The sequence below is a fragment of the Rhinoraja longicauda genome, chromosome 11, assembly GCF_053455715.1.
Source record: "Rhinoraja longicauda isolate Sanriku21f chromosome 11, sRhiLon1.1, whole genome shotgun sequence".
Taxonomy (NCBI): domain Eukaryota; kingdom Metazoa; phylum Chordata; class Chondrichthyes; order Rajiformes; family Arhynchobatidae; genus Rhinoraja; species Rhinoraja longicauda.
In genome coordinates this window covers 1,437,193-1,451,397 of record NC_135963.1, presented here as the reverse complement: position 1 = coordinate 1,451,397, position 14,205 = coordinate 1,437,193, and the positions used below count along the sequence as shown (strand labels likewise).

The window sequence follows — 14,205 nt, the reverse complement described above, 5'->3', positions numbered from 1 at the left end:
CAGGACCACACTAGCTGGTGATAGGATGGTTCAGTTGCCTGATAATAGCTAGGAAGAAACTGTCCCTGAATCTGGAGGTGGACACAGAGTGCCGGAGTAACTCAGCGGGTCAGGCAGCATCTGTGGATAACATGGATAGGTGACGTTTCACAGAGTGCTGGAGTAACTCAGCGGCTCAGGCAGCATCTCTGGTGAACATGGATAGGTGACGTTTCACAGAGTGCTGGAGTAACTCAGCGGCTCAGGCAGCATCTCTGGTGAACATGGATAGGTGACGTTTCACAGAATGCTGGAATAACTCAGCAGGTCGGGCAGCATCTGTGGAGAACATTGGTAGATGACATTTCACAGATTCGAGACCCTTCTTCAGACTGGAGGTATCCTCCTGAATATGGACGTATGTGTCTCCAAACCTTTGTACCTCTTGTCTGATAAGAGAGGACATGGGCCGAATGCAAGCAAATGGGACCAGACCAGTGGGCCTACTTGGTGGGCCAAAGGGCCAGTTTCCATGCTGTCCAGCTCCGTGACTCTAAACATCAGCAATACTCACCTCCCCCAGTTACATGTCTGCCTTTGCATTTTCTAATGGATATGTCGCTGTCCAGCCCAATCTGAATCCTGCCACTGTGTGCTTTATTGTCAAAGGTGATCTAAAACAAATGAAAATTACAATTAGTGCAGACATTCATTTCTGTTATTGGAGGCCACTGAGCAAATACACATTCAGATAAATAACTTGGATGTGTTGGTATACATTTGGGCCCCATATCTGAGGAAGGATGTGCTGGCTCTAGAGAAGGTTTACAAGAACGATCCCAGGAATGAGTGGGTTAACCTATGATGAGCGTTTGTGGGCACTGGGCCTGTACTCGCTGGAGTTTAGAAGGATGACGGGGGACCTCATTGAAACGTACAGAATAGTGAGCGGCCTGGATAGAGTGGATGTGGAGAGGATGTTTCCACTAGTGGGAGAGTCTAGGACCAGAGGGCACGGCCTCAGAATAAAAGGATGTTCTTTTAGGAAGGAGATGAGGAGATATTTCTCGAGTCAGAGGGTCGTGAATCTGTGGGATTCTTTGCTGCAGATGGCTGTGGAGGCCACAAGTCAGAGGATATTTTTAAGGCAGAGATAGATGGATTCTTGGTTAGAACGGGTGTCAGGGGTTACGGGGAGAAGGCAGGAGAATGGGGTTAGGAGGGAGAGATAGATCAGCCATGATTGAATGGTGGAGTAGACTTGATGGGCCGAATGGCCTAATTCTGCTCCCATCACTTATGACTAGCAAGGTTTTGGACAAGAGGAAAGTTGGTGGAGCTGTAGCCAGCAAAGGTGGTCGAGTACAGATACAGGGGACATTGATCAGCAGGGAAGATAGGTAGGGAGGTTAATCTGGACAAGTGTCAGGTAATGCACTCTGGGAGGTCAGGGTCTGTTTAATTTAGTTTATTGTTGTTATTATTATTATTATTGTCACGTGTACAGAGGTACAGTGAAAAGCTTCTTTGTTGCCTGCTAGCCAGTCAGTGCGAAGACCATACAATCGAGCCGTCCACAGTGTACAGATTCACTATAAAGGGAATAACGTTTAGTGCAAGACAAATTCCAGTAATGTCGGAGTAAAGATAGTCCGAGGGTCTCCAGTGAGGTAGATGGGAGGTCAGGACCACTCTCTAGTTGGTAAATGGCTCCATTGTAATCGTGTATTGTCTTTCCGCTGACTGGATAGCTCGCAACAAAAGCTGTTCACTGTACCTCGATACACAGGACAATAAACAGAACAGCAACAATAATCTAAACTGTACAGAGCCGTCCACAGTGTACAGATACAGGATGTAGGGAATAACTTATGACCTTATGATGAGCAAGGTTTTGGACAGGTTTTGAATAATGTTTAGTGCAAGATAAAGCCAGCAAAGCCCAAGCATCTGAGGGCCACCAGAGGTAGATAGGAGTTCAGGACCGTTCTCTAGTTGGTGAGAGGACGGTTCAGTTGCCCGATAACAGCTGGGAAGAAACTGTCCCTGAATCTGGAGGTGTGCGTTTCCACACTTCTGTACCTCTTGCCTGATGGGAGAGGGGAGAAGAGGGGGTGACCGGGGTGTTAGGACAGAGTGAATGGCTGGGAGTTTATGGGAGTATTTGTGTACAGGGAAACCTTGGGGTGCAAGTCCACCCCTCTCTGAAAGTGGAGGCAGGTAAATGGGGCAGACAAGGTTGGGGAGCAGGCCCTGCTACAGGTGGGGGGGGTAGACGGGCTACAGGTGGGGGGGGTAGACCCGCTACAGGTGGGCTGGGTAGACCCGCTACAGGTGGGCTGGGTAGACCCGCTACAGGTGGGCTGGGTAGACCCGCTACAGGTGGGCTGGGTAGACCCGCTACAGGTGGGCTGGGTAGACCCGCTACAGGTGGGCTGGGTAGACCCGCTACAGGTGGGCTGGGTAGACCCGCTACAGGTGGGCTGGGTAGACCGGCTACAGGTGGGCTGGGTAGACCGGCTACAGGTGGGCTGGGTAGACCCGCTACAGGTGGGCTGGGTAGACCCGCTACAGGTGGGCTGGGTAGACCCGCTACAGGTGGGCTGGGTAGACCCGCTACAGGTGGGCTGGGTAGACCCGCTACAGGTGGGCTGGGTAGACCCGCTACAGGTGGGCTGGGTAGACCCGCTACAGGTGGGCTGGGTAGACCCGCTACAGGTGGGCTGGGTAGACCCGCTACAGGTGGGCTGGGTAGACCCGCTACAGGTGGGCTGGGTAGACCCGCTACAGGTGGGCTGGGTAGACCCGCTACAGGTGGGCTGGGTAGACCCGCTACAGGTGGGCTGGGTAGACCCGCTACAGGTGGGCTGGGTAGACCCGCTACAGGTGGGCTGGGTAGACCCGCTACAGGTGGGCTGGGTAGACCCGCTACAGGTGGGCTGGGTAGACATGCTACAGGTGGGCTGGGTAGACACGCTACAGGTGGGCTGGGTAGACGGGCTATAGGTGGGCAGGTAGACCGGGCTACAGGTGGGGGAGCAAGCCCTGCTACAGGTGAGGGGGGTAGACCCGCTACAGGTGGGCGGGTAGGCCGGGCTACAGGTGGGGGGGGTAGGCCGGTCTACAGGTAGGCAGGTAGACCTGCTACAGGTGGGCAGGTAGACCCGCTACAGGTGGGCAGGGTAGGCGTGCTACAGCGGAGCAACTTACAGTCACGCGGAAATCGTAGCAATCGGGCAGCTCATGCCGACGGATGGTTTGAAGATTGATGGCCTTGAGTTTAAACTGAATTTGCACCATTAAAAGCCTGAGAAAAATTAAAAAACACTCAATGAAATACATCGCAGTTCCTGCCAGATAATCACACAGTACAGTCCATGCCGATCAACATGCCCCATCCAAGCCAGCCCCATTTACACCATGAAAAGCTCGAGAGAGAGAAACTACGCCAAACTCTAAATGAAATAACTCAGCGGGTCAGGCAGCATCGCTGGAGAGAAGGAATGGGTGACGTTTTGGGTCGAGACCCTTCTTCAGTCTGATGTACCTAGTCAGTCTGAAGAGTCTCGACCCAAAACATCACCCATTCCTTCTCTCCAGAGATGCTGCCTGTCCCGCTGAGTTACTCCAGCATTTTGTGTCTACCTTTTTACCATTTAAACCAGCATCTGCAGTTCTTGCCTACACCAAAGTGCCAAACACCTCCGCTCAGTCCACCTTGACCCACCTGATCTCCCAGTGGCTCAGCATTTCAACTCCCCCTCTCATTCCCAGTCTGACCTTTGTGCTGGGCCTCCTCCATTGTCAGTGAGGCCCAGTGCAAACTGGAGGAACAGCACCTCATATATCACTTGGGCAGCTGACACCCGAGCGGTATCAACATTGACTTCTCTAACTTCAAGTAACCCTTGCTTTCCCTCTCTCCCTCTCTATCCCCTCCCTAGTTCTCCCACCAGTCTTACCCTCTCCAACTACATTCTGTCTCTGTCCTGCACACTCCTGACGCCAGACTGAAGGGTCTCGACCCGAAATGTCACCCATTCCCTCTCTCTAGAGATGTTGCGTGTGGACATGCTTACAGGCCCTTCTGCCCAACCAGTCCATGCCCCATCCAAGCCAGTCCCATTTGCACCATTTGAAGAGTTACAGCTAGCAAGAAAAACGACACCAAACTCTAAATGAAGTACATTTTGTCCCAGCCAAATAGTGATAGTCAAAAGGTTAGAAGTGATAGTAGTAGTAGGCCATTTGGCCCATAAAGTCTACGCCATTCAATCATGGCTGGTCTATCTCTCCCTCCTAACCCCATTCTCCTGCCCTCTCCCCATAACCCCTGACACCCGCACTGATCAACAATCTATCTATCTCTGTGTTAACTATACCCACTGACTTGTGGCCTCCACAGCCGTCTGTGGCAAAGAATCCAACAGATTCACCACCCTCTGACTAAAGAAATTCCTCCTCATCTCCTTCCTAAAGGAACATCCTTTAATTCTGAGGCCGTGCCCTCTGGTCCTAGACTCTCCCACTGGTGGAAACATCCTCTCCACACCCACTCTATGCAAGTCAGTGTCGTGCAGCGCGGAAACAGGCCCTATCTTCACGACTAGCCCATGCCGAACAAGAGCCCCATCTAAGCCAGTCCTATTTGCACTTTAAAAGGCTAAGAGGAAAAAAACACAAAATGCTAAATGGAAAACAGTTTGCATCCAAATCAGGTGAGAACCTAAACCCAGTGTAAGAAAGAACTGCAGATGCTGTTTGAATCAAAGGTAGACACAAACTGCTGGAGTAACTCAGCAGGTCAGGCAGCATCTCTGGAGAGAAGGAATGGGTGACGTTTCGGGTCAAGACCCTTCTTCAGACTGACGAGTACATCAGTCTGAAGAAGGGTCTCGACACGAAACGTCTCCCATTCCTTCTCTCCCAAGATGCTGTCTGTCCCGCTGAGTTACTCCAGCAGCTTGTGTCCACCGAGGTAGTAAAGCAGTCAGCTCACCGGTGGAAGTGCAGGGTCAAATTTGGTTTCTCCTCAGCTGCCGGTCCAGTGGAGCCCGGAGCCATCGGCTCGATGTCCAAGCACTCTGTGTGTAGAGAACACGGCAAGAACACGCATGTTAAACTGTTGGCAGCATCAACACTAGCCAAGCTGTGCATTCCCACACCACTCCACACCACAATTTTACAGACAGTTGCTTCACAACTGTTCCCACACAAGGTGCCAAGACTCTGGCTGAAGTCTCACCTCACGCTGCCTCGGCAAGGCCAGCAGCCCAGACCATCACACAAACCAACCTCCCTCCCACCCACTCCATCCACACCTCACGCTGCCTCGGCAAGGCCAGCAGCCCAGACCATCACACAAACCAACCTCCCTCCCACCCACTCCATCCACACCTCACGCTGCCTCGGCAAGGCCAGCAGCCCAGACCATCACACAAACCAACCTCCCTCCCACCCACTCCATCCACACCTCACGCTGCCTCGGCAAGGCCAGCAGCCCAGACCATCACACAAACCAACCTCACTCCCACCCACTCCATCCACACCTCACGCTGCCTCGGCAAGGCCAGCAGCCCAGACCATCACACAAACCAACCTCACTCCCACCCACTCCATCCACACCTCACGCTGCCTCGGCAAGGCCAGCAGCCCAGACCATCACACAAACCAACCTCACTCCCACCCACTCCATCCACACCTCACGCTGCCTCGGCAAGGCCAGCAGCATCATCAAGGACCAGTCTCACCCCGGTCACTCCCTCTATCTCCCCTCTCCCATCAGGCAAGAGGTACAGAAGTGTGAAAACACACACCTCCAGATTCAGGGACAGTTTCTTCCCGGCTGTTATCAGGCAACTGAACCGTCCTCTCACCAACTAGAGAGCAGTGCCGAACTATTATCTGCCTCATTGGTGACCCTCGGACTATCTTTGTTCAGACTTTGGAGAAGATGGCAGGGGAATAGAAAAGACATTGTGGCCTTCCATCACAGTGAGGAGGTGACTGGAGGAGACTCACTGTGATGGATGTTTTTGTGTGTTTTGTGTTGGTTGTGGTGGTGTAATTGCTTATTTTATTGCTCTTATTGTTGGACTGTGGGTGACGAAATCTCGTCCAAAAGACTTGTTTTTTGGATGACAAATAAAGGTAATTCTGAATTCTGATTCTGCTGGCTTTACCTTGCACTAAACGTTATTCCCTTATCATATATCTGTCCACTGTGAATGGATCTATTGTAATCATCTATTGTTATTGTGCTGACTGGTTAGCACGCAACAAAAGTTCTTCACTGTACCTCAGTGAACAATAAACTGAAACTGTTACAGTTTGAGTTTACGTTATAGGAAGGAACTGAAGATACAATAGACAATAGACAATAGGTGCAGGAGTAGGCCATTCAGCCCTTCGAGCCAGCACCACCATTCAATACGATCATGGCTGATCACTCTCAATCAGTACCCCGTTCCTGCCTTCTCCCCATACCCCCTCACTCCGCTATCCTTAAGAGCTCTATCCAGCTCTCTTGAAAGCATCCAACGAACTGGCCTCCACTGCCTTCTGAGGCAGAGAATTCCACACCTTCACCACTCTCTGACTGAAAAAGTTCTTCCTCATCTCCGTTCTAAATGGCCTACCCCTTATTCTTAAACTGTGGCCCCTTGTTCTGGTCTCCCCCAACATTGGGAACATGTTTCCTGCCTCTAATGTGTCCAACCCCTTAATAATCTTATACGTTTCAATAAGATCCCCTCTCATCCTTCTAAATTCCAGTGTATACAAGCCTAGTCGCTCCAACCTTTCAACATACGACAGTCTCGCCATTCCGGGAATTAACCTAGTGAACCTACGCTGCACGCCCTCCATAGCAAGAATATCCTTCCTCAAATTTGGAGACCAAAACTGCACACAGTACTCCAGGTGCGGTCTCACCAGGGCCCGGTACAACTGTAGAAGGACCTCTTTGCTCCTATACTCAACTCCTCTTGTTATGAAGGCCAACATTCCATTGGCTTTCTTCACTGCCTGCTGTACCTGCATGCTTCCTTTCATTGACTGATGCACTAGGACACCCAGATCTCGTTGGACTCCCCCACCTCCTAACTTGACACCATTCAGATAATAATCTGCCTTTCGATTCTTACTTCCAAAGTGAATAACCTCACACTTATCTACATTAAACTGCATCTGCCATGTATCCACCCACTCACACAACCTGTCCAAGTCACCCTGCAGCCTTATTGCATCTTCCTCACAATTCACACTATCCCCCAGCTTAGTATCATCTGCAAATTTGCTAATGGTACTTTTAATCCCTTCGTCTAAATCATTAATGTATATCGTAAATAGCTGGGGTCCCAGCACCGAACCTTGCGGTACCCCACTGGTCACTGCCTGCCATTCCGAAAGGGACCCATTTATCCCCACTCTTTGCTTTCTGTCTGTCAACCAATTTTCTATCCATGTCAGTACCCTACCCCCAATACCATGTGCCCTAATTTTGCCCACTAATCTCCTATGTGGGACCTTGTCGAAGGCTTTCTGAAAGTCGAGGTACACCACATCCACTGACTCTCCCCTGTCAATTTTCCTAGTTACATCCTCAAAAAATTCCAGTAGATTTGTCAAGCATGATTTCCCCTTCGTAAATCCATGCTGACTCGGAATGATCTTGTTACTGCTATCCGAATGCTCAGCAATTTCGTCTTTTATAATTGACTCCAGCATCTTCCCCACCACTGATGTCAGATGCTGGTTTAAACCATAGACAGACAAAATACTGGAGTAACTCAGCACGACAGGCAGCTTCTCTGGATTTGAGGAAGGGTCTCGACCCGAAACGTCACCAATTCCTTCTCTCCAGAGATGCTGCCTGTCCCACTGAGTCACTCCAGCATTTTGTGTTTATCTACAGTTTGAGTTTAGTTCATTGTCACATGTACCGAGGTACAGTGAGAAGCTTTTGTTGCGTGCTAACCAGTCAGCGGACAGACAATACATGATTACAATTGAGCCGTCCACAGTGTACAGATACAGGATGAAGGGAATAATGTGGATAATGTTTAGTGCAAGATAAAGACAGCAAAGCCCACATGTCTGAGGGTAACCAATGAGGTCCAGAGTAGTACAGGACCGCTCTCTAGTTGGTGAGAGGACGGTTCAGTTGCCTGATAACAGCCGGGAAGAAACTGTCCCTGAATCTGGAGGTGTGTGTGTCCACACTTGCCCGATGGGAGAGGGGAGATGAGGGAGTGACCGGAGTGAGACTGGTCCTTGATGATGCTGCTGGCCTTGCCGAGGCAGCCCGAGGTATAGATGGAGTGGGTGGGTGGGAGGTTGGTTTGTGTGAAGTGTAGATGGAGTGGGTGGGTGGGAGGTTGGTTTGTGTGAAGTGTAGATGGAGTGGATGGGAGGGAGGTTGGTTTGTGTGATGGTCTGGGCTGCTGGCCTTGCCGAGGCAGCGTGAGGTGTAGATGGAGTGGGTGGGAGGGAGGTTGGTTTGTGTGATGGTCTGGGCTGCTGGCCTTGCCGTGGCAGCGTGAGGTGTAGATGGAGTGGGTGGGAGGGAGGTTGGTTTGTGTGATGGTCTGGGCTGCTGGCCTTGCCGAGGCAGCGCGAGGTATAGATGGAGCCGAGCTTTGCGCTCCACACTGCCCCCACGCCGTGCCCACGGTCAGGAAGAACACAGGCTGCTACTCACACACCTGTCTCCACCATGGGGTCGATGTTGAAGGACTCGTTACCAGGGCTGATGCTGCCTCGCTTGTAGAAGTGCTGGCACACAGTCAGGGGCATCAGGCCGCCCGCCCGCCTCTCGTACGCGTGGTTCCCCACCGACACCCTCCGTAGCTGCACGTACTGCAAGACAAAGCAAGCCCCGAAACCGGAGCACCCGGAGAAAACCCGCGCCGGGCACGGGGAGAACGGCCCGTAGTCAGGATGGAACCCGGGTCTCTGGCGCTGTGAGGCAGCAGCTCTACCCGCTGCGTCACCTTATGTATTTATACTTGCATTTTAACTTAACATAACTGGACTGAGGTTGGACTAGGACAGGAGGCGTGGGAATGGAGTACCGAGCCCACCACTCACCTGGGTGAAGATGAAGGACAGATACTCGTACACTTGGCTCTGGGTGTAGATGGCAACATCACTGTTGCTGTTGTCATGGTAGTTTTTGATAAAGAGGTGTTTGAAAGCCACAGTGTTCTCCTCTTTGAACAGGACCACCATCTGGTTACTCAGACCAAAGACGACCAGCTGAGGAGAACAGAACAGAAAGGTGGTGCGTCCATTAACAACGACTGACAGCAGTGGGTGAGAACTTGGAATGGCACAGCCCAGAAACAGTGTGTGGGAAGGAACTGCAGATGCTGGTTTACACCAAAGATGGACACAGAGTGCTGGAGTAACTCAGCGGGTCAGGCAGCATCTGTGGAGAACATGGATAGGTGACGTTTCACAAAGTGCTGGAGTAACTCAGTGGGTCAGGCAGCATCTGTGGAGAACATGGATAGGTGACGTTTCACAGAGTGCTGGAGCAACTCAGCGGGTCAGGCAGCATCTGTGGAGAACATGGATAGGTGACGTTTTGGGTTGAGATGCTTCTTCAGACCGAGAGTCTGACAGAAAAAGCTGGAGTAACTCAGTTATTTTCATTACTTTTTTGCAGATCTTTCATTCATCGTTCTTTATTTCTCCACATCACCGTCTATATTTCGTTTCCCTTATCCCTAACCAGTCTGAAGGGTCTCGACCCGAAACACCACCCATTCCTTCTCTCCAGAGACACTGCCTGTCCCCGAGTTACTCCATCATTTTCTGTCTATCTTCAACACCGGAACAGGCCCTTCAGCCCATAATGTCCATGCTGGGCACGATGTGAAGCTGAACTAATCTCCTCCGCCTGCAAGTGATCCCTACTCACGTGCCGAAGGTATTTATTCACAAAATGCTGGAGTAACTCAGCAGGTCAGGCAGCATCTCAGGAGAGAAGGAATGGGCAACGATTCGGGTCGAGACCCTTCTTCAGACTGATGTCGGGGGGGCGGGACAAAGGAAGGATATAGGTGGAGGCAGGAAGTTAGAGGGAGATCTGGGAAGGGGGAGGGAAAGAGAGGGACAGAGGAACTATCTAAAGTTGGAGAAGTCGATGTTCATACCACTGGGCTGCAAGCTGCCCAAGCGAAATATGAGGTGCTGTTCCTCCAATTTCCGGTGGGCCTCACTATGGCACTGGAGGAGGCCCAGGACAGAAAGGTCAGACTGGGAATGGGAGGGGGAGTTGAAGTGCTCAGCCACCGGGAGATACTACCCACGTGCCCATCTACACGCCACCACTGTGGTCCCTGCCCTCACCACCACCCCTGGCGGGTCCCACACACCCACCACCCTCGGCAACAAAACATCACCGTTAAACCCTCTGCCTCTCACCTTAAAGCCACGCCCACTAGTCTCTGACTCCAGGATCTGAGATGTCCTACAGGGAGAGGTTGAGAAGGCTGGGTCTCTACTCCATGGGGCTCAGGAGGATGAGGGGTGATCTTAGAGGTTTATAAAATCATGAGGACTACAAAAGTTGCTGGGCGTGTGGAACGAGCTGCCAGAGGAGGTGGTTGAGGCAGGGACTAGTTCAACATTTAAGAAAACATTTAGATAGGTTGGGTTTAGAGGGATATGAGCCAAACACAGGAGGTGCGACTAGTGTAGATGGGGCATGTTGGTCAGTGTGGGCAGGTGGGACTCGTGTAGATGGGGCATGTTGGTCAGTGTGGGCAGGTGGGACTTGTGTAGATGGGGCATGTTGGTCGGTGTGGGCAGGTGGGAGTAGTGTAGATGGGGCATGTTGGTCGGTGTGGGCAGGTGGGACTAGTGTAGATGGGGCATGTTGGTCGGTGTGGGCAGGTGGGACTAGTGTATATGGGGCATGTTGGCCAGTGTGGGCAGGTTGGGCCAAAGGGCCTGTATCACTATGACTATCCTATCTATGCCACTCGTAATTTTATACACTTCTATTAGGTTTCACCTCAGCCACCAATGCTCCAGAGAACGAAGGACATAAGGAATAGGAGTCGAATTAGGCCATTTGGCCCATCGTCTACTCTGCCATTCAATCATGGCTGATCTATCTCTCCCTCCTAACCCCATTCTCCTGCCTTCTCCCCATAACCCCTGTTGCCTTACTCTACGCTGTGCAGGTGGGCAGAGAGGACAGGCTTAAGAAGGACAAGGGCCAAATGGGAGCTTCTTAGACGGGACACAGTTGTAGAGTCTGACAGTGTGGAAGCAGGACATACAGCCCAACTTGCCCCATCTACATGAGCCCCTTACCTTTGGCCCATATCCCTACAAACCTGTCCTATCCATGTACCTGCCCAAATGTTTGAAACGTTGCAATCGTACCTGCCTTAACTACCTCCTCTGGCAGCTTGTTCCATACACCCACCACCCTCTGTGTGAAAAAGTTACCCCTCGGATTCCTATTAAATCTTTTCCCCTTCACCTTGAACCCATGTCCTCTGGTCCTCGATTCCCCTGCTCTGAGCAAGAGACTGTGTGCGTCTACCCGATCTATTCCTCTCACGATTTTGTACGCACCATGGCCGCTGGGCAGACTGGATTTAATGTGTTCCATAACTGGGCTGTCAAAGCACTTCATGGTCATGGATGTCAAGGCCACTGGGGGTAGTGGTGAAGGCACAAGAGCTGGTTGTTCTTCAGCACCAGAGTGACGGTGGTCTTGATGCAGGTGGGACCTCAGAACAGAGCAGGGAGGGAGATGGCCGTGATTCTGTCCACTGCGGCTGGCTCGATTGTAAACATGTGTCGTCTCTCTACTGGCAACAGAAGCCTTTCACTGCACAGTGCCCGTGACAAGAAACTAGACTGTGTTCATCGTGGTGGGCAGGTGGCAGGTGGGCCAAAGGGTGTGTTTCCGTGCAGTGTGACAATGGGCCAGGGTGCAGGAGGCTTACCTGCAGAGTGATCACAGGTGTGGGGGGAGGGGGTACCTGTAGTTGGACCACAGGTGTGTGTGGGGGGGTACCTGTAGTTGGACCCCAGGTGTGTGTGGGGGGGGGGGGGGTTACCTGTAGTTGGATCCCAGGTGTGGGGGGGGGTACCTGGAGAGAGTGAGTGAGTGAGTGAGTGAGTGAGTGAGTGAGTGAGTGAGTGAGTGAGTGAGTGAGTGTTGGAGGGGGGGTTACCTTTATTGTGACCACAGGTATGTGTGTGTGTGGGGGGGGGGGGGTTATCTGTATCGTGGCCACAGGTGTGGGGGGGGGGTTACCTATATTGTGACCACAGGTGTGTGTGTGTGTGTGTGTGTGTGTGTGTGTGTGTGTGTGTGTGTGTGTGTGTGTGTGTGTGTGTGTGTGTGTGTGTGTGTGTGTGTGTATAGTGTGGGGGGTTACCTGTATTGTGACCACAGGTGTGTGTGTGGGGAGGGTTACCTGTATTGTGATCACAGGTGTGTGTGTGTGTGTGGGGAGGGTTACCTGTATTGTGATCACAGGGGTGTGTGTGTGTGTGTGTGTGGGGAGGGTTACCTGTATTGTGATCACAGGTGTGTGTGTGTGTGTGTGTGTGTGGGGGGGTTACCTGTACTGTGCTCACAGGTGTGTGTGGGGGGGGGGGGTTACCTGCAGAGTGACCATGGCTATCTTCAGGATCTGGACACCCAGTTTCCAGGGTTTGCGGCCGCGGGCTCTGAACTTCTCGCACGGGTTCATGAAGAAGTATTTCAGCTTCCTGCGGAGGTGGTCAGTCTTGGCGTCTCCACTCTCCCCCCCTCCGTCCTTGCCCTGCGAGGCGGGGATCGGCAGATCATCACACTCTCCGCTGACCGACAGGTCGGCACCTGCCATACCTGGCAACGCAAACACAACGTCGACACATGGAAACATAGACAATAGGTGCAGGAGGAGGCCACTTGGCCCTTCGAGCCAGCACCGCCATTCATTGTGATCATGGCTGATCATCCACAATCAGTACCCCATGCCTGCCTTCTCCCCATATCCCTTGATTCCACTAGCCCCTAGAGCTCTATCTAACTCTCTCTTAAATCCATCCAGTGAATTGGCCTCCACTGCCCTCTGTGGCAGAGAATTCCACAAATTCACAACTCTCTGGGTGAAAAAGTTTTTTTCTCACCTCAGTTTTAAATGGCCTCCCCTTTATTCTTAGACTGTGGCCCCTGGTTCTGGACTCCCCCAACATCGGGAACATTTTACCTGCATCTAGCTTGTCCAGCCCTTTTATAATTTTATAAGTTTCTCTAAGATCCCCGCACATTAACACTATCCTACACCCACCAGGGACAACTTTTACATTTACCAAGCCAATTAACCTGCACGTCTTTGGAGTAGTGGGAGGAAACTGAAGACCTCGGAGAAAACTCACGTAGGTCACGGGGAGAACGTACAAACTCCGTACAGACAGGACCCGTAGTGGGGATGGAACCCGGGTCTCCGGCGCTGCATTCACTAAGGCAGCAACTCTACCGCTGAGCCCACATTGAAACAATGGCTCAGCATTCTGCACCACCACCGTTCATTACTTCAGTGCACACACGTGCACGTGCACACACACACACACACACTCACACAGCAACGCCGTCCCTGGACTAACACTCACCCAAACCCCTCCCTGTGCGAAGTACAGTTCAAACTGCGCGCCTTCCCGGCCGCTCACGGGTCCAAAGCCGCGCATTAACCCAGCCTCACCAACCTGTGTGTAACTTTACAAAACCTTACTGCACCGTAAAAACAAAGTTAACAAACCACACACCGGCCCGAGGCGACAGTAGACTGGTAAAATAAATCACAGCCCCAACACCAAGCAGTTATTCAAACATGGTTAAACTTCAACATAATACCAACTTCGACATAATACATAGAAACACAGACAATAGGTGCAGGAGGAGGCCTTCGACCCAGCACCGCCATTCATTGTGATCATCCACAATCAGTAACCCGTGCCTGCCTTCTCCCCATATCCCTTGATTCCATTAGCCCCTAGAGCTCTATCTAACCCTCTCTTAAATTCATCCAGTCATTTGGCCTCCAGTGCCCTCTGTGGCAGAGAATTCCGCAAATTCACAACTCTCTGGGTCAAAAAGTTCCTTCTCACCTCAGTTTTAAATGGCCTCCCCTTTATTCTTAGACTGTGTGGCCCCTGGTTCTGGACTCCCCCAACATTGGGAACATTTTTCCTGCATCGAGCTTGTCC

At 51.7% G+C, this 14,205-nt stretch overlaps 1 protein-coding gene across 1 annotated transcript in view; it reads right to left on the bottom strand.

Annotated features, from left to right (window-relative positions):
• The window catches only part of mcoln3b (mucolipin TRP cation channel 3b), a 30,409-nt gene extending 17,669 nt beyond the window's left edge, over positions 1-12,740 (bottom strand). The window contains exons 1-6 of the mRNA XM_078408112.1: positions 12,618-12,740; positions 9,070-9,237; positions 8,685-8,838; positions 4,979-5,063; positions 3,190-3,286; positions 554-653 (exon numbers count right to left, since the gene is read on the bottom strand). Coding sequence (XP_078264238.1) covers positions 554-653; positions 3,190-3,286; positions 4,979-5,063; positions 8,685-8,838; positions 9,070-9,237; positions 12,618-12,707 — 694 coding nt within the window. The 5' untranslated portion in view covers positions 12,708-12,740. The remainder of the gene's footprint in view (positions 1-553; positions 654-3,189; positions 3,287-4,978; positions 5,064-8,684; positions 8,839-9,069; positions 9,238-12,617) is intronic.
• Positions 12,741-14,205: the final 1,465 nt, after the last annotated feature.